The 25,695-nt window shown below is 40.4% G+C and overlaps 1 protein-coding gene across 2 annotated transcripts; it reads right to left on the minus strand.

The window, feature by feature from the left end:
• Window positions 1-19,988: 19,988 nt before the first annotated feature.
• Window positions 19,989-25,639, minus strand: CFL2 (cofilin 2). Of its 2 annotated transcripts, none has more exons than XM_059473438.1 (4): window positions 25,538-25,639; window positions 23,818-24,125; window positions 23,646-23,722; window positions 19,989-23,554 (listed from the first exon to the last, which is right to left on the minus strand). In XM_059473438.1, exons 1-4 carry the CDS (start codon window positions 25,538-25,540, stop codon window positions 23,442-23,444), a joined length of 501 nt encoding a protein of 166 aa, XP_059329421.1. In that variant the 5' UTR covers window positions 25,541-25,639; the 3' UTR covers window positions 19,989-23,441. The 2 variants fall into 2 exon arrangements, with proteins under 2 accessions (XP_059329421.1, XP_059329422.1); XM_059473439.1 differs by lacking the exon at window positions 25,538-25,639 and adding an exon at window positions 24,254-24,352.
• Between the last annotated feature and the right edge of the window lie 56 nt (window positions 25,640-25,695).

The following is a 25,695-nucleotide window of genomic DNA, read 5'->3' on the forward strand; positions in this document are numbered from 1 at the left end:
TGTCATTCTGAAGGGGTAAAGACAAAAGCACGCAGAAAACTGATTTCTAGGGGTTCACCTGTATCTGTTCACGTTCTGGGTTCAGTATCATATGCCATTCCATTCAGCAAACATCTATTTTTATGGGGAAAAAAAAATTGGGGACAGATTGAGTTTGCTTTCTTAATATTTATTATTTACTGCTGATACAATTTATTAGAACCAAAGAATCCAGGTCAAAAAGTTGAGGAAGTGCTTCACGTGGAACAATGACACGATTTTTTCTTACAGGGGAGAGCTAAGTGGATCAGCTGACTAGTATGAATCTAGCAGGATGACCAAAGGTTATACAGCTTTCCAGTGTGGCTCTGGGAGCATGGTGTGGTCATGTTTTGCTTGGCACAGAGGCTCATAAGGGACCTGGTCTGATAAAAAGTGTCCCTGCATTCAGAGGCATTCAAACAGGTGATCTTTAAAGTCCCTTCCAACCCAGCCTATTCTATGATTCTGTGATTCTATGGTATTCCATAACAGCAGTGGTACTATGGCTCTAAAATTTGAAACCAAAAGATGATTAAAACAAATACGAATCTTTCATCCTGTCCTGATCAACTTATCCCAGGCCCATGTCTTGCCCCACTTTTCTCCCCATGCTCCTCCCCACTGGCGGAGCAGTGCATGCTGCCTGCTGTTCCTGCTGCAGCAGCCAGGACAGATGGTATGTGCCATGGGGACAGCCTGGCCAGGAGGTGGGAGAAGAGCATTACCTCTTCTCACTGCTCTTCTCTCAAGACTCACTTTAATAAACCTGCTCTGCAGCTCCAGGAGCAGTTTCCTTTGACAGCTGAGCTCACCCTACCTAACGAGTTTCCATCTTGACTGTTTGCACACTCTTTTCTATGTCTATATAAAAATAATAAGTCAATGAACTAAATATAACACAGGAAGAATTACAAGTTGCAACTGAGACAATCTGACAGTCCTTTGGTATGACCGCATTCCTACCCTCCTCCACACACCTGGCTGTCTACACCAACTCTGGTCTTCAAGCAGGCCCTTACTCCTGTCAACCTATCTCACCAGCAGGAAAATTACATGGGACAGAGGAGAGGGAAACTCTTTCAACAGTGAGTTCCACTGACTGATAAACTGTATGGATGGCCCATATAAATGCAGTTCAAAGCCAAAGGGAAAGGAAAGTGTTGGGGCTTTCAAATGACATCTTGAGAATAACTTATTCCCTTTAGTAGCAACATCCTCCTTTAGCTCCAGGACACACTTTGACTCACTCAGCTACTCATGTTTTGTCTCATTTTTCCTCCCTTTTCCCCTCATTTTTTCTATTCAGATACCATGTTTCTTAGTCTCATTTCAGATGCTAAACCCTTGAGGCAAAGGTCAGCATTATCTTGAGTTTACAGAGCTGTAAATACAAGGAGGAACCGAACCCGTGCTAGATGGGGGAAGGAGCGCTGCCGCGCTATTGTAACCCGTAGGTCTCCCGATTTTGAAAAAACATCCACCTGCAAAGACCCATAATGTCGGTAGATGGTGCTACATCCATATTTTTCGGAATTCTTTTCGGCCGAGGTTTGTCCAACCAGTGGCATTTCCTTTGTGTTTGAGCGTGTTATCCCTGAAAAATCAGAAGCCATATAATTTAAGAAATATTTGGCTTTTATCAGAGAACCACTGGGGAGATCTTCAGTCTTCCCACTCGACAGCATCATGTCATATAGTACTGTCTGCACTGGATGACTCACCGTGGAGTGATTCAATGGATGCAAGTGTTTTATATAGGCAGGAACTGTAGTTCTGGTATTTCATTAGCTGATATGTTTGTTTGGTTGGGTTTTTTTAAGTGTGAGGAACTATTCTTCATGCACTTTTTTCTTTTTGAGAAGTTTCTCGAATTTCCTTTCTAAATCTAATTACTCAAAATTTCCCTCAAACTACCTCATGTACTACTAAGGTGAAGCTCAAACAGAGCATCTTGCTGTGGTTGTAAGGACCAGCTTTCCTGTATCTCAGTAACAAATTGATTCCTCCTTTTGTTTTGAGATAAAAACACTTTATACCCTTACATACTTCAATTTTCTCTACTGATACTAACTGAAACTGTATTAAGGACCCATATCATTAAAGCTTGATGGTGGTGCTTTTTTCTTTTTTTAATGACAGAGCAGATAATTAATTTTGAAAAGATTAATCAATATTTACTTTTTATTTCTGTGGAAAACTAGACTTCTAAGTGTACTGATCTCAGAAGTTAAAGGCTGAATGAGAAAAAGGTTACAAAACCTTATAAAATCTGTCTAAAAAGCTCAGTTAGCAATAGAGGTTTTTTACCTGTTATGGACATAGATCACTTTATAGCAAAAAAATACTGTCAAATGGATCATATTTCCTTAGAAACACAAATAGGATGTGATATGTAGGATTAAAAGAACAGACAGGGAAAATTGTATAATATTATACAGAAGAAAGAGAAACATAGCTTAGTACTGCTCAGTAACTTCTAGACACTCTGAGGAACAGTAATTTCCATAAGAAAAGAAAAGAAATATCTGTTCCTCAGTGTGGAATAGTCTTCTGTGAATTCCAAAGCATAATGGGGACATATGCAAATAGTAAGGATGTGTGGGTTTCTATTCAGACTGCAGGGACCCAGAAAAGGCTCGCTCTGCAGTTTTAAAAATCCTGGCCTCCTTGTGCAAGATGCTGACTGCATGTATGAAGCTATATTGTAATGCAATTCAATACACTTCTTCCTAGGAAATAATCAAATTCTTTCTTTTTAAAATTCATTGACATGGCATTATAGACACTGTCTGCCATGAATGACCTAATGCCCATATGCACTACACTGATGCAGAAAGTTGAACTATCTAAAGCCTCATTTTTCACCAGTGCCATGAACTAACACCAAAAAGCTGTAAGGGGAAGAATATAGTATGCAGTACACACAGGTAAAATTCACTTATTCTGAGCTCTGTACATATTGACAGTTTTCTTCTTCTTCTTCTTTGGATTGCATGCTGTTATTAACCTAACCATCATATTTCTATAACAGATTGTAGGCAATCACTGATCTGCACAAATTCTTCATTACAAATGCATGCAAAAGGAGACTCCCATAGCTGGGAGATGCAGTCTCCTATTGCATGCATTTGGATTGTCTAGGAAGGAGCCTATAAAGAAGTTCTCTCCTCCCTGGTTCACAGGGATGCAGAGAAATGTTTATAAACAAGTCACAGACTGATCAGCATCAGCTGCCTACTCTGGATTTAAAGCATTTGAACTCAACTCTTTTCCTAAACTCCAGTCCCTTCTTTATAAACCAGTTGAAACATGGAATATTTCAGAGAACATTCTGAGAGAATTCTTTTTAATCATTCTTCCCAGTACTTAATGTCCTTTTTCTTAAGAGAAAGCCAAAATTTCCTGCCTCACCTTTGCTCCAGACTAAGGGTTTTACTTTTACCAAGCGCAGCACAAAATTCTTTAGTTCTTTATTGTAACAAAATTTATTATTATAACATAAAAAGAAAAACCATTTTGGTGACATGACAGCTGAAAACAGGGAGATTTTTTTGCCATGTCAGTTATCAGGTTTTTAGTTTTAGAGCTGCCTGGTTTAATCCATGTGCTGTGGAGGGCAATAAGAATGCTTTAGGATATCAGCTTCACAGCAGTCTTAACTCTGTCAGTCAGTAACTGCAATGGTAAGAGCATTATGGGAGACTTCTCCAAAGCAGTGTTATTTCTCTTTTTAAGATGTTGAGATGAGTCTGAGGTAAAAATACCAGAAGACCATTTACACTAGTGCTTGTCACAGCTAGGGTGTAGTAAAATTGAAAAGAGCCCTCAGTATAAACAAGGCCTTGTTGATGAAAGTGTGACCAAGAAGGATAAGGAGCAGATTTGCTAAGACTGACCTCATACACGTCATTCCTCAAAGGCCAGCTCTCCCCAGCAGGGCAGCACCAGGCAGGGAAGACAAAGCAGTTCTTGTCATGTCTTGTCACTGGTACAATAGTGGGTATCAGGAAGGACTGCACAGTGCTGCTTATGTTGTCAGAACATTGTTGGGGACTAGTAGTCTTTTGCTCCCTGTTATCATATTGCCTTTGATGCTAATATTTGTTTTCTTTTTTATTATTTTCCCCTCTTTTTTTTTTATATTTAGCATTTTACCTTCCTAATATCTTATTCTCCTTCCAGTCTGTCTCTTCCTTTCTCTTTGTTGGACCACCCCATTCCATATCCCAATTTCCTTTGGTTTTGACTGAGGGCAGCTGTCTGTTCTCTCCAGCTTATTGCAAAATTGCTGCTTTCCCCTCACTACCAAATCTTTAGGTCCTCTGTGTAATCAGCTCATTCCATTTTTCTCCCTTCTTAACCTCAGTCTTAGATTCAGTCTTCTCCTATTCTGCTCCTCACCAGCTTCTTGGTCACTGTTTTTTGCTGTTGTGCTCTGGGAAGAGACACTCTTCTCCTCTGAAAACCTTAGATGTCTCCCAGTGCTTCCTGTCAATGCCAATATTAGTAGGACATCACTTGCAGTGTGAGAGGATGTGATGACCACTAACATGTTCTGCTTGAGGCAACATTCACAAGCCAGCCAAACACTAGCTGGGTGTTCTTTGTCTTCCTGCACATATCATATTACCTGACCAACATTCTAACAATTTTCTGACCAAAGTGATCTCATTCAAAACGATCAAAGATAAGAAAAACCCCAAACATCTTACTTCTGACATGTTTACCAGAGAAAAGCTTTGTTTGATAGATGCCATCGAGCAGCATTAAACCAGCAATCATCTGAGGCATTATTTAATGGCCAGGAACAGCTCTTCAAATGTGACAATATCTGACCCAAAAGCAAAGCTGCTTCCATCTCCAGGTAAATCTGTTGTGACATTCAAATTACAGCACAGCTGCACCTAAGACACATCCTATGTTTTGTTTATAGTCTCAAACTCCTGCTTGCTCAAAGGTCCAGTAAAATAAATTCTACACGTCCAGATGTGTTCCTTTCTATGTAGTATCTGCAGAGCCAGAGGCATTAGGACTTGAGGGGTAGTCAGAAAAAAAAATTGGGCCATGGAGACATTATCTGGGCAAACAATAACTTTCTTGGTTCTCTTTTTCTGACTTAACAGCTATGGAGATGCAAATGCTTGTTAATTTTAAATTGTGTTGGACAGCCAGTTGCAATAAGAGGCATGGGCTAAAGTGCAGCCATAGAAAGCACTTACTGTTTAGCTTCACTGCAGTTTTACTTCCAGCTGTCTGCTTTTGAGTTAACATCTTCTGAGACAGCTTGACTCAACTGATGGTGCTCACTGCAAGCAGCCAAGATGTGCAGGTTTATCATAATAGCTACACTTAGTAACTGATTCCCACAGTGTGACCACCAGCGCTTGAGCTGCAGCCCATGCTTCCAGACAGGCCAGTTCTCTCCATCTGGAGATGATGAATGGAAAACAACCAAGGGTGTAGTTTGGATTAAGCTCATTGTCATCACTGAACTCCAGCTGGCAGCTAAGTACCACACAGCTGCTCACTCACTCCCCACTCCCCAGCCCAGTGGGATCAGGAGGAGAATTGGAAAAAGGCAAAGCCACAGGGTTGAAATAAGAGCAGTTGAATACTTGAAATAAAATATAAACAGAACTCAAATTTTTTTTTTTAAATTATGCACAATATAATTGCTCACTACCCACTGGCCGATGCCCAACACATACCAAGCAGCACTCTGTGCCCTTCCAGGTATCCCCTCCACTTTATATACTGGGTGTTCTGTGGTATGAAACATCCCTTTGGCCAGTTTGGTCAGTTGTCCTCACCATGCTCCCTCCCAGCTTTTTGTGTACCTCCTCACTGGCAGAGCATGAAACAGTGAAAAGTCCTTGACTTGGGGCAAGCACCACTCAGCAACATCTGAGTGTGCAACCAACGTTATTGTCATACAGAATCTGCAACACAGCACTGTACCAGCTATGAGGCAGGAAATTTACCCTATCTCAGCTGAGGCAGGACACACATCAAAGGCTATGCTCCCACTAAGGGGGAAGTCATGTCTCTCCATGTCATGCCTTTACTCTCTCTGCTGTCCCAGTGCTCCCTCAGTGCAGCCCCAGGGGCAGAGAGATGAGGGAGCTAATCCAAGTTACCTGCTTTTCTTGCAGGATCAGTTTCATTTAGGCCAGCATAATGAGAACATAGGGAGAGTACTAAGGGTAGCACAATGCTTTTTAGCAGCCCTGCAGTTTTAGGTTGGCTCAAACCAATCAGGAAGCTTCTTGTGGCATTGCTAGTACATTACTTCATCCTGCCCTTCAGGTGCATTACAGTAAAGCATCCTACTGTGAAAATCCAGCGAGCTCACCAGGAAAAATTTGTGTGGCTTCTGCTGTGATGTTTTAGAGTAGTGCAGTGGTTTTCACTGATGGACAGGATCTGCCATCAGGCAAACACTGAGCCCATCTAAGCACAAATTCAGCTGGGAGAGCTTGTATGACAGAGAGGTCTGCACAGAGCATGCATGGCTAAAGATAACTAAAGCACTTGTCCATCAGCCTCTAGGCAGCACAGCTTTATGATGTTGTCCAGGCCAGGCTATAATCTGGAATGAAAGTTAATGAAATAACATTTGGGTTTCTATTAGCACTTTATTGAGTTGCAATAGTTCCACGGTCAAGGCAAAGATAACATGATACTGTGAGAGGCTATATATCTGTATGTAGAAATCAAAACTGTATTTGTGTACTTGAGCACAAACAAGCCTTGTGTTGCAATGTGAGGAACTGAAAAGTTTGGTAGTTAAGCCCCTGACACGCACTGCATGTGGTCAGACAGAGAGGTACTCGTAATGTTCATGAACAAGTCCAGGGTCAGCTCTTCAGTGAAGAACCAAGCAGTGTTAAAGATGCTTTATGTCCCAGCTGGACAACATGCATTGGAGGGAAAGAAAGCATTGGTGCTTTGAGTTCCTTTTGTTCTTTTTCTACATTAATGCCTTTTGATTTACAGATTTTTGCATCTGAGTGGATGGATTTGATGGTGAGCAGGTGAACCAGCCTAAGTGAGAATTTTACATGTGGTCAAAGCCACACATGCTGTCATTATAGTGCAAGAGTTCTATTGTCATTACATTGCAAGGGCTCCCTATTGCTAGAGTTTCATACCTCCTTGATGTTTCTTGCAGGCAGCTCCTCCAGGCACTAACTCTTCCTTGCCCTCACAGCAGCCACTGACTCCAGCTCCCCTCAGCCAACCAATCCACTCTTTTATAACACTCTTCTGATGGGCTACAGCTGTGGCCTGGTAACATCAGGCCTGCTCTTAATCTTTTATCATTAACCCAGCTGCAACTCTTTAGGGGGTAAGTTTACTTTCTGTACTACCTTTATTTACTTATGTTCTATCTCCCTACACACATGGGTGGCTCTGCAAACAGAGACTGAGCCAGCCTAGAAAATGTTGCTAGTCCTCACACTGGGATGGAAGTTTCTCATTCCCAAGCTACAAAACCAAATCCAGAACATTAGTTTGGGTTTGGGAATCTCAGCTCTGTTATCCTAACTGCCATGTCCAGATCTGTCCACAATTATCACAGTAACCATGACATGTAGGGCCAAATCCTGCTGATACATGGAATAGTATGGACTCAAAAAAATCTTCAATGAGGGCAATGTTTGACTCCATGCAAAGGGCAGGGAGTTGAGTATCCTGTTATTTGCTGCTGAATTCTCAGGTACCCCCCTCTGTGGTAGATGCTGTACAAGTGCACAAAGTAATACATACCAGCAGTTGGAGAGGGGAGCTGTGCCTCAGGACTGGTGAGGGATCCTCATCCAAATCAGGGGGAATAAAGACAATAAATTCAGGCTCCCCTCTGGAAAGTGTTCTTTGCACTTTGTGCAGTATTACTGTTACAGCTTTGTCACTGGAAGTGTAAGGACCTGCAGAATGGAGCTACAAAAGAAACACAAATCCTTAATAATCTCTATTTTTGATAATTATTTCAGGAATATTACCCACATTAACAAGACAATCAGTAATGCACCTCCTTCCACTCAGCTCTTCTGCTAGGGCAAATCAATGTTTTTCCATTAAAGTCAATGGAGCTTTGCTGATTTCATGAAGTCAAAATCATTATATACAGTTTACTGGCTCTAGCTATTTTATAATACTCTACAATAGGAAATCTTTTACCTCTGCTTCTTTTATAAGATACAAAGGACCCCTGCAGTTTCAGGTCATTATGTTTGTTCTAGTCCCACCTCTTCAAAAAATATCCTTTTGCTATCTCTTGCTTGAGGGGGCAGCTATGACTAAGTGGCTGAGCAAAACCTTCAGATTTACCAAACCTGCTGTGCAGCTTATTTCCCAGCATTTAAGGCAATGCTATTTTTGGAATTCAGACTTTGAAATCTCCCCACCCAGAGAATCAGTGCTTAGGACAAAGAAAGGCCTTTACAAAACAGTGTAACCTTCAATTGCCAATGCACCTAATAAAGGTCTTTGCTAAATTTTGCCTTTCACTTCTCACAAAAACATTTTATTTGCTGTATTTTTTATTTTAAATCTCAAATAATCACCCAGCTGTAGCACTGAAGACTGAGGAGTTACAATAATATGTTCTGGCAATGGATTCTCCCTCCAGTCTGGGCTGATTTTTCTTAGCTCTGGACTTCATGTAATTCTGTGTCCCAGGCATATACTCAAAAAATCAGCTCTGAGCCACCAACAGCTAAGAATTTTACTTAATCATGATTACTGTATCTCAGTGTGTACATTAATTTCTGATCCATAAACCACCCCAGTGTTCTGTAGTGGTACAAGATTGTATTGAATCCTGCAGACAAACCAAAACTGAGTTACACCATGTCAGTACCTGTGCAACAGGCTTATGGGAAGGAGCTCTAAAATGTGCCATCCTCATGATTCATGAGCTGACACATCCCTCTGCAATGCCTCTGACCCAATGTCCTAAGGTACACAGCTCTCTGCTTTCCACATGAATCATAAAATGGTTTGGCTGCTTTTGAGATATCATGGTGTGTAACCTGTAAACTTTGTATGAACTAAATCAAATTAGAAGAGCAAGTAAGGTTCAATCAGATTCAGTAAGGCTCTTAGTTAAATCTACATAATTTCTGTCTAAGTCCCATCCCAATGTTCTACCAATTCTTCTAAGCCCCTCCCCTTTGGGTCACCTGCTGTTTACATCTGGTTCTGAATCTAAAACACATCAATGCTGAAATTTATTTTAAGGATGTGCAATGTCACAGCTGAGTCTGATTGAATCATATTGGGTGACAAGGCAGTCATGGAGGGCCCCACAGTGAGATAACAGCATGCTCCTTAATTGAAATTTGGCTAAATGCTGTTTACAGAATTTATGAATGCCATCCACAATAACATTTATAGTTGTTTCATTGTTTTCATATTTCCCCCTTTATACATTTCTGAAACACTGTTTAATAATTATTAACAAAATGTTAGAAAATAATTTTTCCTTGCTTTAGCATTTTAATTTTGAATGAACAATCAAATATTTGGGGTTTAATTTATTATCAATAAAATTGAGATCTCAATCTCTTAATATTAGTTTTTAGATTTAACTAAGAAAGAGAGTAAATTAACTAGGTAGCTGCCAAAGTATGTATCTGTGAGCTGAATAATGATCAGGATTTTATGACACATTTGGAAGGGAAACATCATAAAAGATAAAGAAGGATCAGAAATAGGATAAAAGTACACCACTATCATGGATAAATTCTAAATTCTAGACTTGTTTGATACATTTATTTGATAAAGTATTTTTGTGTTCTTTATAGAAATAGATTCTAGACCTAATCCTGCTGGACTCCTGAAGGTATTTTCTATAATATTAATTAAGATGAAAATCAAGACTAACATATGAACTGTAAAGCATATAATAAACTGACTGAAGAGTAGTCTTCTGTCAGGAGAAAGGGAATTATTAATGGAGTTTCCTAGATTCACTTTGGGAACAGTCTTATTTAATCTTCTCATTAATGATCTTGGCACAAAAAATAAGAGGTAAATGAGCAAGTGAAATCTGCTAAAACAAAAAACTGGCAGGTACTTCTGATAGAGAAGAGGACTGGAGTATCATGCAGGAAGACCTTCACAACCTCAAGGACTGCAGCAACAGAAATAGGATGCAATTTTTAGCAAACATTGCAAAGTGATCATCTGAACAGGCCAAAAGAAATTTCTGTAAAAGCAGAGGAGAAAAAAGAATTAGATATACTAGTCATGTGATATAATCAGACTTCTGTGCAAGAAGGCAGAGGATCCTGTGATGCAGAGAAATTAATATCTTCATAATCTGTAGTGGTAAAGCATGGTCAAATGTGTCCTGAAAAGATAGATTCAGACTGGACCAGGCACCAAGAGGTGCTGCTAGAGCAGTGAAGGGGATGAAGGAGGCTATTTTACTAGAAATATCTTGGTGTGAACACATGAAAAAAAGGGAATATAACATCAGAGAATAAAAAACAGGGAGGGGAGGGAAGGCTATTCTAAATAAAGAATGGTACAGGTACAAAATGCAATGCCCAAGAATATATTTTGGCTAGTATTTAAATAAGGCCTCAAGGCACGAATGCTGGATTCTGAAACATCATCCTCATCATAGTACTAGGGGAAAAAAATTAAGTTGCACTTGTTACATTCGAGGGAGGGGTAAGGAAGAGTGGCAATATGGCCTGAGTGCAGGCAATAGCCAATGACTGGAGTGAAAGCTCCATTGGGTGGGGTCAGGTTCTCTATTCCTGTCATATTTGCACAGAAAAACAATGTGTGAGCTTTCACATGTGCTGCATGGAGTCCTGATCTGTAGCACATCTGCAGGTATGGGGCTCTGTGGCCAGGCTTGCAGGCATTTTGGCTGCTGTGGAACAGCACGGAGCTGGAATCTGGGTACCTTTGTGAGCCTGTGTCCCTTTGGCTGTACCTTTGGCAGCCCTGTCCTTCAGCAACGCAAAGCACCAAGCAATTCCCGTGTGAGAAGGTGTGAACCCAGCAGCTTTGACCTGTTCAGTGAGCCCACCCTGGCAACATGTGAAGTGCTGAATTCACAGCAGTAACTGATTTTTATAGCAATAACTTACAGGGATGCCTATCTCACTTCCCAGATTGTGAGTGCATGGAAATATTTCCTGGCATCTCATCACTGGAGCTTAGGCTGAGAAAAACACGTTTACTTACCTCTGATCAAAGACAGCGATCAGGAGATGATTCCTGAAGGAATGAAATTAAACTCACGGTGATGTTAAGCCATCAAAACAAATAAAGAATTGTTCTGACAACTGAATATGATTTTTCAAAAAAGTTCACCTGGCTTATTAAAGAGAAGTACTAAACAGACAAATAACACAAGTAAGGCATGTGTTAGATGTGGAGATGTTCATGTTATGATCTCTAAGAGCTGAATCTTGAAGTGCCAAGTGAGTTGGATAGGATGATATATCATCACCACAATGATACAGACATCACTGTATCTGGTTTTTAAATGTCTGCTCCCTTATCACCAAAAACCAGAATATTTGTACAGTTCTGGAGGCAGAAACCAGGCAAACACGATCCTGACCAGTAACCAATGTCCTTCAAGATGCAAAGTTATGCTGCAGTCAGTGTGAGGATGTGTTAAAGCACTGATTTGTACCTTGGCAGTATCAAAGATAATATTATATATTATCTATATAATAGATATAAATGGCCACATGGTAACAGCATTTATCATTGCTTTTGGTACATTTAAAAAGTGAGAGCTATTAGGTTAAATTAAAAGAATTTTGATTAAAAGGATCATGCCTGCATTTCTTGTATATATTGAGAGCCATCACTTTTCAGTCTGGACTCTTTGTAGCCTAAAACTCCAAATCTGTGTAGCATGCTCTGAAATATGCATAATGCTGGCAAAATGTTTGGCTTCATCTATGGTACACCCAGTGCATTTCCCTGCTGCCATTAACATCACACCACAGTGTTCTCATGATTCCAGAGAGCAATGAACTTCTAACAAGCATTTCTAACATCTGCTGATTTTAATAGAACTGCACCTAATAATGCTTGGATTACATAAATCCTGACAAAAACCCCCTCCCAACTTCATGTATTTTTAGCATATACATGCACTGCTTGAATTCCAAATACACATCAGGTGAGCTATTTTGCCTATTATTTTTGTTTTCTGACTAGTCTGTAGTAAATCCTACTTACTTTCCCACTTAAAACACCACTAGATACAATTCACCTGGAATGCTAACAGGAAAGTGAAGCTGAAAAAAAAAAGTTTTTCTCACTAATGAAGTGGACAAAGCGAAACCCAAACTCTGTAGAAGTGCTGGCCCTTAGATAGTCAAAGCTCAGTGACTGTGCTGTACATGGAGCATGCTTGCCTACACCCTTCAGAATACCATGGCATGGCAGCATTCCCAGTCCCTGAAAGCTTGGAGTCAGAACTTCAGAATCTGAGGAATTCAGCTAATTCATATCACGGATTTCATGGGGGAAGGGTGGTTGGAAGTTCACTGTTCCAGGGAGGGAAGGGAGGAGGCAAGCTGGGGTCAGGCATGCACGTGGCTGATGCAGTGCAACTCCCAACTTCACCCTGAACACTGAAATCCTTTACATGTCCTGTGCCGCACGATCAGCAGCTGAGTGCTGATGGACTGAATTTCATCAGGGAACTACAGGAGTCAGAGTGCTGAAGAATACACACTTTAAAGCATGTGCAGAAGAAGAGGCTGAGATGCCAGTGATCATTGGGCTTTCCAGATTTTTGCCCCAGGTTTGCCAGATCACAGAATCACAGAATCACAGAATCACAGAATCACAGAAGTTCAAGGCTGGAAGAGACCTGTAAGATCATCAAGTCCAGATAAGACACAACATGATGATGTCAGAATCCTTCATTACCTACCAGAGACCCAAACACCTGATTGTTCTGATCTTTGTTAAATACACTGTATTTAACACAGTATACACAGTATACACATCAGCCGTGTGATATATGGACAGAGAATGTCCAGTTCTTCCTGGAAGTGTTGGATTTACTGTACAAGATACAGGAGCCCAGAATTACCTGGAAATACACTGAGCAACATGGAGGAGTGTGGTGGCTGTTATGAATCATAAAATCATTATATAACCATAGAATCATGGCATATGCTGAGTTGGTCATTGATTCCAGCTGTTAACCCAGCAACGTCAAGTCTACCACTAAACCACATCCCAAAGTACCAAATCTACACATCTTTCAAACCTCTGCAGGGATGGCGACCCCACCACTTTCCTGGGCAGTGTGTTCAAATGCTTGACAACCCCTTTAGTGAAGAAAGTTTTCATAATATCCAATCTAAACCTCCCCTGGTGCGACCTGAGGTCATTTCCTCTAGCCCTGGGTACTTGGGGGAAGAGACCAACCCCTGCCTGGATATAAACTCCTCCTTCAGGCACTTGTAGAGAGTGATAAGGTCTCCCCTGAGCCTCCTTTTCCCCCGGCCGAACACCCCCAGCTCCCTCAGCAGCTCCTCACCAGCCCTGTGCTCCAGACCCTTCCCCAGCTCCATGGCCCTTCTCTGGACACGCTCCAGCCCCACAATGAACACTAAGTTTAGCTCTCCCACAGACACCCTGCATACCAAATGCTGACCAAGGCAATTCTCTGAAACATCTGAAACATTTCAGGCATCATGCCTCCCTAAACAAGCAAAAATTAATAAAAAAACACCCAAACTTTTCCAAAGCAAGTGAGAACAGTAAATTGACAAATTCACTGCTTAATCAGGCAGATATGAGCGCCAGAAACGAGGGGGGGCATTCAGCCCAGCATGTGCAGGAATCCCCCTCTTATCCCACTGGTGTCATTGGAGTGCCTTCAGTAGGTTGTCAAACAGCACCCTCAGATGGCCCCGCTTCATATATCTCTTCATCAGATTTTTTTTCTTTTCTTTTTAAAATCAGGAGAAGGACATACACCCTTATTGCAATGCTGTCAATTCCTAGTGCTTCTGACTGCAGAGAAAAGCCCAAGGAGATGAAGAAGCCTAATACAGGGTTCCAAAAAAGGAAGCAGATAAAAACACTTAAAAGGTATTGTATTAATATAATTTCTGATTATACAAAAGGTTACTTCAAGATTTATTGAATCTAACTTTTTTACCATGTAGTATTGTAATATGGCCTCTAATGCTTGTAGCAATTTTCTATACATTTTATAATACTGAGATTTTCTCAATTTTACTAGGAACCAGTGCATTTGGCAATGAACCAGTGAGCCATGCAATTAACTTGGAGCTTCTGTGTTGATACACAGTTTATTTCACACTATTTCTACAGCTTCAGTTTTCAATATATCATAAATTCATGCATCTGATGCAGTTCCTCACACTCTAAGAAGTTAACCACTTTCATGGAAGTTAACAACTGAAATCAGATGCTTTAATGATCGCAAAAAAAGGAGAGTTCATGCTTATGGCACTGCGGAGAGCATAAAATAACCCAATATGGCAATTTCCCATCTAAATGGTAAAGTCTGGATTTCTGAGTTAAACCCTGTGGACAAAATGGAACTGTTCAAACATCTCAAGAGATTATTTCAAACTGTCTGACACTTTGGTAACTTTGGTAGTCAGGTTTACAATTTGAATAATTTCTTCTAAGGATTCATATTTTTAATAAAAGAAAATAGTAAATAGATAAAAAGTGGTTTGGTTTGTGTTTTTTTTTTTTTTTTTTATTGTTTGGTCTCTGTTTATGATGAAGACTAAAGGACACGTCTAATATGAAGGAGCAGGACCAGAGGAAAATCAGAACTAGCAGGGAGTAAAAAAGGGATGAAAGGAAGTGAAACTGAGGTAAGTGAGGTAAATAAGAGGATTAGAGGAAGCAGGTGAGCAATATCTCAGGGATAAAGCTTTGGAGGACGGGGAAAGTGCTTTGGAGGAGATAGGACACAGAGAAAACCAAAGGCAGGGGAAAGGCTTGGGTTTGTCATTTCCATCCTCAGCGAAACAAAGACACAACAGGACACTTACACCTGTTCAAAGGGAACTAAAAGTTACTGTCTGTGAAAATGACAAACTCTAATCTGAGAATATTTTTTATTCCTTTTGCATACAGCATGGCCTGTAACTTGAGTTCCATTAAATGAATTTAATGTTAGTGATAACAGATACTATGTTACCATAGCAGCTTTTCTGTGCATTCTTTCATACTGTGCCCAACAGATGGAAAATCAAGCCTGATAACATTATAGGAATTCCCCCAAAAAGATTAAGGGAACTGGTTGCTTCTATAACCTTCACTTTAATTTTCAGACCCATAAAAGATGTATTTCTTCAGAAATAAATTTCCACTAGTTGGAAATCATCTTTTAAAAGACACAACAGATGTTTGCGAAAACATCAAAACATTGATCACAGGTAGAAATATTCTTTATTCATCTGGAGAACTCCAAATTTATAATATAGAAAATTATCTCAGACTAATATCACAAACTAGCTGGAATAGTTATGTCTCTCAGATGCTGATGTAATGTTGATGAGATGGTGTATGATTATTTCAGGATTAAGCACTACAATAATAATCTCATTCCCACTGAGTGCTGCTAAATACTCTCAGCAAACCCATTTGTCCCTCTTCCTTGACTGAATCCCATCTCTGTAGAAAGAAATAGCTCCATAAAACTGGGTCAAGCAAACAGTTTATTCTTTCCTACAGAAACTGTATATGTTATCTACATAATACCTTCTTCCTTCGATAACAATTTTATCCAGTCCATATTAGGCTGAAACATGATGCAGTGTGGGGAAAGTGGGAACACCAAAACCAAAAAACTAACAGAAAGGAAAAAACAGATCCTAATGGGTACCTTCAGGAATAAAAAGTAAAGTGCTAGCAGAGGAAACTATAAGATTTAAAAAGTTATTAATTTTTTCTCCCAAAATATGCCCTTTTGTAATTAAAAGGTTTTATCTCACAGCTCAAAAAACATGTGCATGCTCACATTAATACTGTAAAATGTGACTTACAAAAATCCTATATCCTTGTCTGTTAAGCACTGAATGTGATCCAAACACTATTTTAAGAAGAAACTGAGAGGGTCTGTATTTGCACAGAATATAAGATGCTGATGCAAAGAGAAGTAACTCTTCTCACATTTCCACAGTTTGCTGTTACAGCAGAAAATCTGGTTATTAACACCATTGCTAAAAAAAAAAAAAAAAAAAAGGTAAAATCTTACCTTCACTATCTTCCATAGAAGATAGCTGTTAAATTAACATAAGACTCTGAATTACTATTAGTATTAAATATATATTTATGTTCCATTATTACTTTGTGCACAAAATAACTGCAGATAAACACAGAGCCAGCCACATGCTTCTTGAATCTGGTGTGCACAAAGCAATTACTGGAAGTATCTCAACTTTGTATTTTCTGGGGTTTTCCAAGACCATGCACAACTCACTTGACAAGGTCACATTTTGTACCTGCTGGGTACAATAGCTGCAAACAGGTACAATAGCTGAAAACACTTATGATGCCTGCATATGATTGCAGTGCTGTGTTTTGGCCTCATGCTGCACAGTGGGATGAGACACATTCTTTTCTCCCTTGTGGTAATCAGGAAAAAAATGAAATTCATAGCTGAGATCCTTGACTGTATTATCCTAAGAAAAACGGAGCATACTCCACTGTAATTGCAGTCTGTCCATTCTATTCAGAAGCAGAAGGTGAAATACTTTAAATATTGATACCACAGTGACCTCAACATCTTCCAGATGAGGAAATGCATCCAGCTATGCAAGAAAGCAAAGCAAACTGCTCTGATATGAATGCTCCAACACTTCTTCCATCTTATCACAGAGATCTATGGCAGGTGTCAGTCAGGAACTCCCTGCAAAACCACCTAGCTTTCTAAGAGAGTTATCATTGTCCTTGCAAAACTGAGACTAGCTCAATAAAATAAATAAATAAAATTGATTTATATTATTACTAGTTTTGATGATGACTGCTTTTAAATGTTCCTCAAGCTGTGTTGCAAGATTACATTGGCAGTGCTGAACACTAGGCAGTTAAAATTGTAATGGAGGTGAAGCAAGTGAATTAAAATAATGAGATCAAAGCAACTGCCAGAATTATCAAAAGGTTATATATCTAAATATAGCTTGTCCTGAAGATACTTCCAACCAGTGCACCTGTCGAACTAAATCGATAAAACTGGCTAGAATCAAAGCCAGGTGTTTTTGTCAGGACAGGTAAAATGAAAAAATTAAAAAGTTGTTATCACACCCAGCTTGCAAAGTCTTTATCTGAGCAAAAACATTTGCTCAGGATTAAAACATTCTTTCCTGTTTCCACAAATTTTGTGTGTTGGGCTATTCCACAGAAACCTGAATGAGGTGACCTTTCATCAGAATAACCCAACAGGCAGAGATGGCACGCAGGGCCAAACATGCTCAGTGGCCACGCAGGCTAATACCGTGCATTTGTTTCCTATGGGTGTTCTACAAGATGCCTTTCTACTTTAGTCACACAGAATAAATATTGTTTAGGAATTCTGGTTACTTGGAAGAAGAGTTCTGGGAACTGAATTTGAAGTGTGGATGCAGAGAAATAATGCAGCACTACAAAAGGAATTTGTCAAGCAGACGACTAAAAACCCTCAGGTGACAGATTCTGCATCAGTATATTCAGTTAAGAGCTAAAATTATGCTACTGCTGCTTAAAAGAATTTATGCAGGCAATGAATTCTGTGGACTGGGAAGTGTATCATCTTTAAGTCATGCTTAAATAACAGGGCTAAGATTCAAAAATATGACCATGAATTATATTTGTCACTTGCAGTCACCTAATTAAGAACTACATCTGTTCATCCTCAGTGCCCGTGTAATAGCATAACTATTGTATTTGGTGTAATCAAAACCCACACATTTTTTAAGGATTGTTCAAATGCAGCCGAGGTGCATCTCTCCACATGACATGGCTAACTAAGAGCACTGCTGTAGCAGGGCTTCACTTTTGTAGGAGTAAACCACATTTCACTGATAAAGAGCTGTGTGTTCACATTTCATTGCATGAAAGCATTGAGACAGTTGAGACTGTGGAATCAGTTTGTTCAGGCAGAGCAAAAGATAACATAAGCCCAGTCACTACAGCTGCAAGTTCCTACTGAAATTAAAAGGAAACAAATCCTCTGCTGTAAGCGTTCCCCTACCGCCCACCAGATGTACAGGTCTCCATGAAAAACTGCTGCTTCTAAACCTTCTCTGCTTCCCTGCATCTTGTTTGCTACAAGCACATTGCATTTTCTGTTGAAACAGCCAAAATGGAAGAAAAGCTTAGCTCTCACATCAGCTTTAATAGAAGGTCACAGATGAAAGTGCTGCCACTACGAGGAAGCAGACACAAATAAGGCTCTCTAAACTGGTTCTCAAAATGACATCTCTTTTTCCAAGCCAATGTACACCCTGCAGCTGCGCTCACCAGAGATTAACTGATGCTTTTAACTTGCTGCATAATAGAAAAGGTTTCGAGGAGCACAGTGTTACAGCGGTTAGTTTTTCTAAACCAAACTCCTACAATCACAAACAAGAGAGGGGAAAATAGATACTGAAAGGTACAAGTGGAGATTGTCCATAAACCTTTACAGAAGACAGTGGGGCAGATGGCAGGGATTTGCAGTGACACAGCTGTTTTTAAAAATAAAGAGGTGGAAGAGGAGAGGCATGATTACACATACATTTCTAAGCCTGTACACAAAAGAATAAAAATTAGGCTAGCAGTGGGAAATTGAAGTTTGTATATTATTTTATAATCCAAATTGACATTTAGAAACTTTTAAAAATAATCAGCAGCATCTTCAAGTTTATTTTCCAATCATTAGTTTTCTAAATATCTATAAAGGAAAGCTGACAACAGAAACATTAATCTACAATGAGTTATTAAAAACAGTCACAGAATCTTAGGAATGTAAAAATTACTTTCAGTACCTCCAATTAGCACTTTTTTTCCCTAAGTTTTATAATGTAAAAAGACAATTCTATGAAATCATTAAATGAACATAAATTATGTCACCTGTTTGAACTTCCTATGAAAAGATTTAATTTTTACTGTTGTATTTATTTTTCAGAGGTTACTAGTAGAATGCATAGATAAGCAATGCAAGAAAGAGTAAGATGTATGGGGATTATTGTAGATTCAACAGCATGGGAGGTGAGGCAGAAAAATGTCCAAATTCAATAGGGTCAAGCACTGGATATGAATTTAGTAAAAATAGAACATTTTTAAGCTAAACAGTAATTTTTATTCAAAAAACTTCAGAGACCTTTCATTCTTCTTTAATGCAGATTCTTATGTATGTTCCCCACAGCCATAGGGAAGGCTTTTGTTAGATAAACAGTAAAGGGTTTTTTAATGCACATTGTTAAAGTCTGCCTTCTCCAGAGAATTCAATGAAGCTGTTTCTTCACAGCTTTGTTTACAAAATTAACTCTTCCAGATAACATATTCCTAGATCCAAGAAATCTTATATTAACAAGAGACAGGCCACTGATACCAAAATGGTAATATTTTGATCTTTCTTCATGGAGTCAGTTTTTTCACACATCAGTTCACTTCCTTCCCTGTATTAGAAATGACTTGCCAGTGTAAACATACATTTTACATTTTCTACATGAAAGCCATCTAATTTTCTGAACACACGAGCTGGGATCCAACAAAAGAAAAAGGCTATCTAGAACCAGCCCACTAAAAATTTCTTTATATCCATCCCCAGAGCCACTAGTGCTGGCTTTTGCTGCAATTGGATATTGATCTGAATGGGCAGCAGAAGAAACCTGTTACAAAAAGTCCAGGTATTCCACAACTTCTTTCACAGTATCTGGGCTGCTCCCAGTCCGAAGACTACAAAGTGATTAACGCAGGTGATGTCTAGCACACAAACAAACTCAACAACTGAAGACATTTAAATTAATTTTATTTATACCAGGTTTTCAAAATCAGAAATATTTCAAAGAAGTTCAATAGACAGGTGCTACATTGATGATCTTTGATCCACCATTAGTGCCGTGTTTTCACTCTACAATCATTAACTCGCCACCACAAACTAAAGGGGACTTACAGAAGTTTATAAAAAATAGGCAGACATGAAAATTTGGTTTATACTGGAATTGGCATAAGAGAGTAAAGCTTATTATCAAATTGTGGCAATTGCTGTATTCCATCACTTGTTCTGAGGGAATGGTAGAGAAGGAAAGTCTTCCCCTTAGCGAAACACTTTGGATTTAACAGAGCATACTCAAACTCTGCTTCATGATCTGACCAGGAGTCATTTTTACAGTCAAGTCCATACAAATTTAAGCTTTGCACTTCTAAAATCACCACAAGCATAAACCTCATTTGCACACTCTAGTCTTGGTTTGGTTTCCCTTCTCAGAGAAATCAAACCCGTCTATCTATACCTCTTCCAGGATTTACCAAATCAAACAAAACTGCTGGCTTTGAAACATTATTTTAGAAGAAAAATGCCATTTCTGCACAAGCTACTCTCATGAAAAATTTAACATTTCTTTATCAATAACTGAAGCCAAGATATCCAAAAGTCACGTCTACACAGAAATACACAGAAGATACTCAACTTGAGAGGATTTTCCTCCACTTCTCGATCACAATGAGGCCTTCACCATTTTGCATAATGACAGAAAACAACAGCTGACAAACCATTTTGGAACAGATGCCAGCTGTCTCTCATTTGTTTTATAATTCAAACAGTAACAGTTCTGTAGCACTTTATTGGTTTTTGTTTTTTTGTTTTTGTTTTTTTAAAAAGCAAGCCATCTGAATTGGACCTCGCATCAGTCAGTCAGTCATTCATTTCAAGAACAAACTGAAGGCAGGCTGATCCTTTTGGATCCAAAACTTAAATTTGGTAGGAATCTTACATAAAGACAGTTTGTGCTTCAATTTCATAGCTAGTTGGACTGAGTGAATATACACCTAAGCTAGTTAAAAAAAAAGAAAAAAAAACAACCTATAATATTCAACTAAAAAGCCACAGACATTTTTCCGGACTGCAGCAAAAACAAACAATAAATTTAAACACAATACTCCTTAAAAAAGTTTACTGTCTAAAATGAAAATTCAAATGGTTTATTAAAATTTAACATTTTCCATTTTGGCTTTTTCTAAAGAAACAATTTATTCCTTGTGAAAAATCAATTAAAAGATAATTTCATTTTACTGTACTGAAGTCAAGTTAAACATAAAGCACAGATATCTTTACATTAAACTGGGCTTTGCATACAACATGAATGATCAGAAATAGACTATTTTAAGGAATAAAAAGTTGTGGGTTTGTTTTTTTTTTTTCACCTAGACAACATGCATACCATCAGTTATTTTGCAATCTTAAAAGGTACCTGAAAGGAGAGTTTTGTAGAACAAAACCAAGACTCATTAATACACTTAGTAAGTCAGTGGTCATCATGCCTTTTTACTTAAATTCTAGTAAAGTTTAGTCTACATAGAACAGCAAACACAATGAAGTGTGCAAGTCATAGGGACAGCCAGAAGCCTGAAATAAAGTCTTAAAGTTCTACAGGACAAGAGAGCCTAAACACAGTACCACTAGGTTACTTAAATTATTGGAGGGGGGAAAAAAAAGACAGAAAGTATTTGGATTATTATCTGCTTCCTTGTAGAAAAAGGGCTATGAACTGAACATAAAGAGCCTGCATTTACAAGCTCCACAGTTCAACTCTACCAACTTTTTAAAATAAGGTAATGATAAAAGAGCATTCCTTCAGCAGCATATACAGTTCAGCTGCCAGTGGCTGCCTAACAGCGCTCCTTTATGCATACCAGGAGAATCATGTCCAGTTTTGCCATTTGTGGATAACGATGACAAGATACAAAAGCATGTGTTTGCCATAAATAGCTCTGGCTAACGGAGGATTGCTCACACAGAGCAGATCAAATTCTCTATAAGGAGAGCATTATTTGGCTCCCAGCCAAAACACGTCCCCTATGCAAGCCTCAGTAGTGGCAAACACTTTCCAGTTCTATTTACATAGAAGCTAACAAGTAGAACAGTTCATTTAGGCTAATTCTTGTACTGGGTCACTCTAACTATAACCCTCAAGAAACAAAAACTCTTTGCCCGCTTCAAACTCTGCATGTAACTGTTATTACACACCACCTTACCCAGAAAGACAGCGAGCTGTAAAAACTCCTGCAAGGTTTTACTCTGGCATGTAGAACTTTAAGAACATTCAGGTACAAAATACACTGCATGGTTAATTACTTCGTATTTTTGAGTTTCTGACACAAGTGTTTCATGGAACTAATGGTCTCCAGTAGTGGTAGCTTCTTTACTTTACGGTAAACTAGGAGCAGGTCCTTTATAGAACAGCCAGAACAGAGCCACAAAGTATTGTAAAGCAGTGCCTAAATCAGTATTAAAAACTTGCATTATTCAATATGAGATTAATGATTGTTTACCTTTACAATACTTTCCACAGAAGTTATTTGAAATATGCTTAAACACTTAAAAACTATATTTTCCAATGAAAACAAGGCAACGTTCTGTAATAAGCCACAAGTTTTATTGCAACGTGGCCAGTTTTTGATCTCAAAGAACAATGTTCCATTTAAGGCTCTTTTTAATACAGAAATTGCCACCATGACTGATGTTTTACAAAACTTTAGTGTTTCAAGACTCATGGTAAACAGATAACTTCTACTCCTGTTCAGTAGTGTACATTCAATGGAAAACGAAAGGCATCGTAACAGCTACTTCATTTATAAAGATATGCATGTAACAGGAATGAAACTGAGGTACTACAATAATTTGATGACACAGTTACAGCAACTTAATTGGCATTCCTTGGGGAGGGGGCGGGTCAAACATATTACAAAAAAGTGCTTTAAATGCATAGTGTTGTGTGCTGCCATGTCACAAAAATAGGCTTGTCAAGGCAGGTGAGGTGTATGAATGCACAAGAGCCTCATGGAACTGCAATCAAGTGCAACTGTAAGTAATACTGTAGAGAGTCTACCATCCGACCAGTGGACAATACTTTCAAGGCATTCGATTAGCTTACCCTTTGCTGTCTGCTAGACTATTTACATTAACTATCACATTCATTGAACATGTTGCAAGGAATGCCTGCAACGTCAGTTTTGGCCAAGAGTATGACGTGAAAGCATTCCTTGGATCCTACATAAAACTACCAGGATCAAACAGTCTAATGGCAATCACTGGTAGACTGCTTAACAATGACATCTCCTTCAGGGCGGTGGGGAAGGGGCTTATTTTTTGAGGAGGGGAGGGGATGGGGAGACTAATACTATTCCAATTGAACGAGCTGCAGAAATGGAAGCTCCTTAGATCCAGATGGCACTTGTCTGTCTTTTTATAAGGGTTTTCCTTCAAGTGAAACTACCACGTTGCCTCCCAATTTCTCTCCAAGTGTTGAACGGTCCTTAATATCATCCAAACCATTTACTTGCCACTCATGTTTAATACCTGAAAGACAGATGGACAACAATGTACTTATGAGAACCTCAACATCTAAATGCCACAGTGATTAACGAGAAAAGCCTTTTTAGGTCCATACCTGTAAATTTCTTTTTAATGGCATCTTTAGAGCTTGCGTAGATCATCTTGCTTTTTAAAGGTGCACTTTCAGGAGCCCTTTAAAGAAAAAAGCCAACAACAAACAGTTACTAAGTCATCCAGTGGTAGCTCCAGAACATTCAATTTTGACAGCAAGCTTTGCTTTCACACACCAGAATATAAATACCAGGTCTTCTTTCTTAGATTCCTTTGTCTCGTATGTGGCATCGTACAAAGCGTATCGGCAATCATTCAAAGGTAGCAACTTCACAAAGGCTGTGTAGGGGTCCTCCACAGTATCACCAATGTCACCAACCAATATCTGCTTTGCCTCCTCTACAATTATTTGTTTTTTGTCATCACTTAAGCAGAAGAGAACAGCTTTCTTTCTTTTTTTAATCTCTTCTGGGGTTGAAGATTTCCTTACTTTCATGTCATTAAAAACCTTTATGACTTCATCGTTCACTGTTACTCCAGAAGCCTGTAAAATGAGATCAAAGGAATAATTTAAACAGCAAAAATTAACACTCACTAGAAGAAGATGATAGCCCACAGTGCTAGATAAAGAAGTCTGCCTGCCCCCGTAAGAATAAAAATACTATACTCAACCTGAACACACTATGAATTTAGTAATATTTGTAGGACCGGAGCAGAGAATACAAAGGAGGCGTGAATTCAGTAGTTTCTTGTTGTAGATCTCAGCATTTTCAGCTCAGCAGTTCTGGATAGCAGTTTCATCCAACTAGTCACACAACTGTACTGCTCAAACAGTTTTCTTTACCTTATCATGCATTGGCTTATTTGGGGGGGAGGGGAAGAGGGAGGATGGGGGGGTAGGAACTGAACACAGGAGAGGAGTTTGTAATTTTCGGTTGGGATGGGAGGGGATGGGGTTTTGGGGGATAGATTTTTGTTGGCTTTTTTCTTTTTTTCTAGTAGAGCAAACACTACAGCAGCAGTTCACATCCAGCACTGTCATGACTCTCATTTTGTTGCGTGAGGTAAGGCTCTACAAGCAGCAGAAATGTTTTCTGCATTGTGTCAGCTTCAACACCGCGCCTTAAGAACTCCCGAATTTTACTTCATACTGCTGCGGGAGTATTGTTTGACTGCTCTTCGTTCATATAAAAACACCGATTACAACTGTACAGCTCCCCATCAGGCTCGCAAGCCGCTCAAAATAAGAGCCTAAAACAGCAAGGAAACAAAACACCGGCAGGGCAAACGGGCAACTCCAGGCAAAATGAAAATAATTTAGCAAACCCTGCTGCGAGTGAGCAAGCGAGCTCAGCCCATCTGCAGCGCCCTTGCTCTCGGTCCAGCAATTACATCTGCCGAGGCAGCGCTGCCAGCGCAGGCTGCCGGGGAAGGAAGGCAGGTGCTCGCAGGGAGCCGCCGGCTTTGTCCCCGGGGGCAGAGCCGCGGGCCCCTCTCCCCGCTTTGTTCGCGGGGCCGGAGGATCCCCGCCGCCCCGCGCCCCCGTCCCTGCGCGCCGGCAGCCCCGCCCGGCCCCAGCGCTCCCCCGCGGCCGCTCCCGGCCGCCCCTCGGGCCCGGGCGGCTCCTCGGGAGGAGTGCGGGACCCCTCTCTCCGCGCCCACCGCCCCTCACCGCCCCGTCGGGTATCGCACGCCCGGGCGGTGCCGCAGGGAGCGCTGCGCCGCCCGCCCGGCCAGGCCCCGGGCCCGGCCCCAGCCCCGCCGCCCGCAGCTGCCCCGCGGCCGCTCCCGCGTCCCCTTCCCCCCGCACCCGGCTAAAATTAGACTAAAATGGCCGCCGGAGGCCGCGGGGCCGCGCCGGGCCGGGCCTGCTCCGCTCAGCCTCGCTCGGCTCCGCCGGGCCGCGCCAGCCGCCCGCACCGCCCTCCCCGCCCGTCCGCGCCGCGCCGCCCTTACCATGGCGCCGGGTCCCGGGGCGGCGGCGGCTGCCTGCGGTGCGGGGCTGCTGCACGCAGAGAGCGCTGCGCTGCGCTGGGGGCGAGGCGGGCGGGGACTCGGCCGGGCGGGGGATGAGCCGCAGCGGCCGGGGAGGGCCGGTCACATGGGCCGCGCCG

Source organism: Ammospiza nelsoni, chromosome 6 (assembly GCF_027579445.1).
Source record: "Ammospiza nelsoni isolate bAmmNel1 chromosome 6, bAmmNel1.pri, whole genome shotgun sequence".
Lineage (NCBI taxonomy): Eukaryota > Metazoa > Chordata > Aves > Passeriformes > Passerellidae > Ammospiza > Ammospiza nelsoni.

Bases quoted from the DNA above. Each gene is read 5' to 3' on its own strand.
- CFL2 (XM_059473438.1), bottom strand. The intron at 23,723-23,817 runs GTGTGTGAAAGC...TTTTCTTTAAAG, and splicing joins GACCTGGTATTTATATTCTG to GGCTCCTGAAAGTGCACCTT. The intron at 23,555-23,645 runs GTATGGACCTAA...TCTGTCTTTCAG, and splicing joins CATTAAAAAGAAATTTACAG to GTATTAAACATGAGTGGCAA.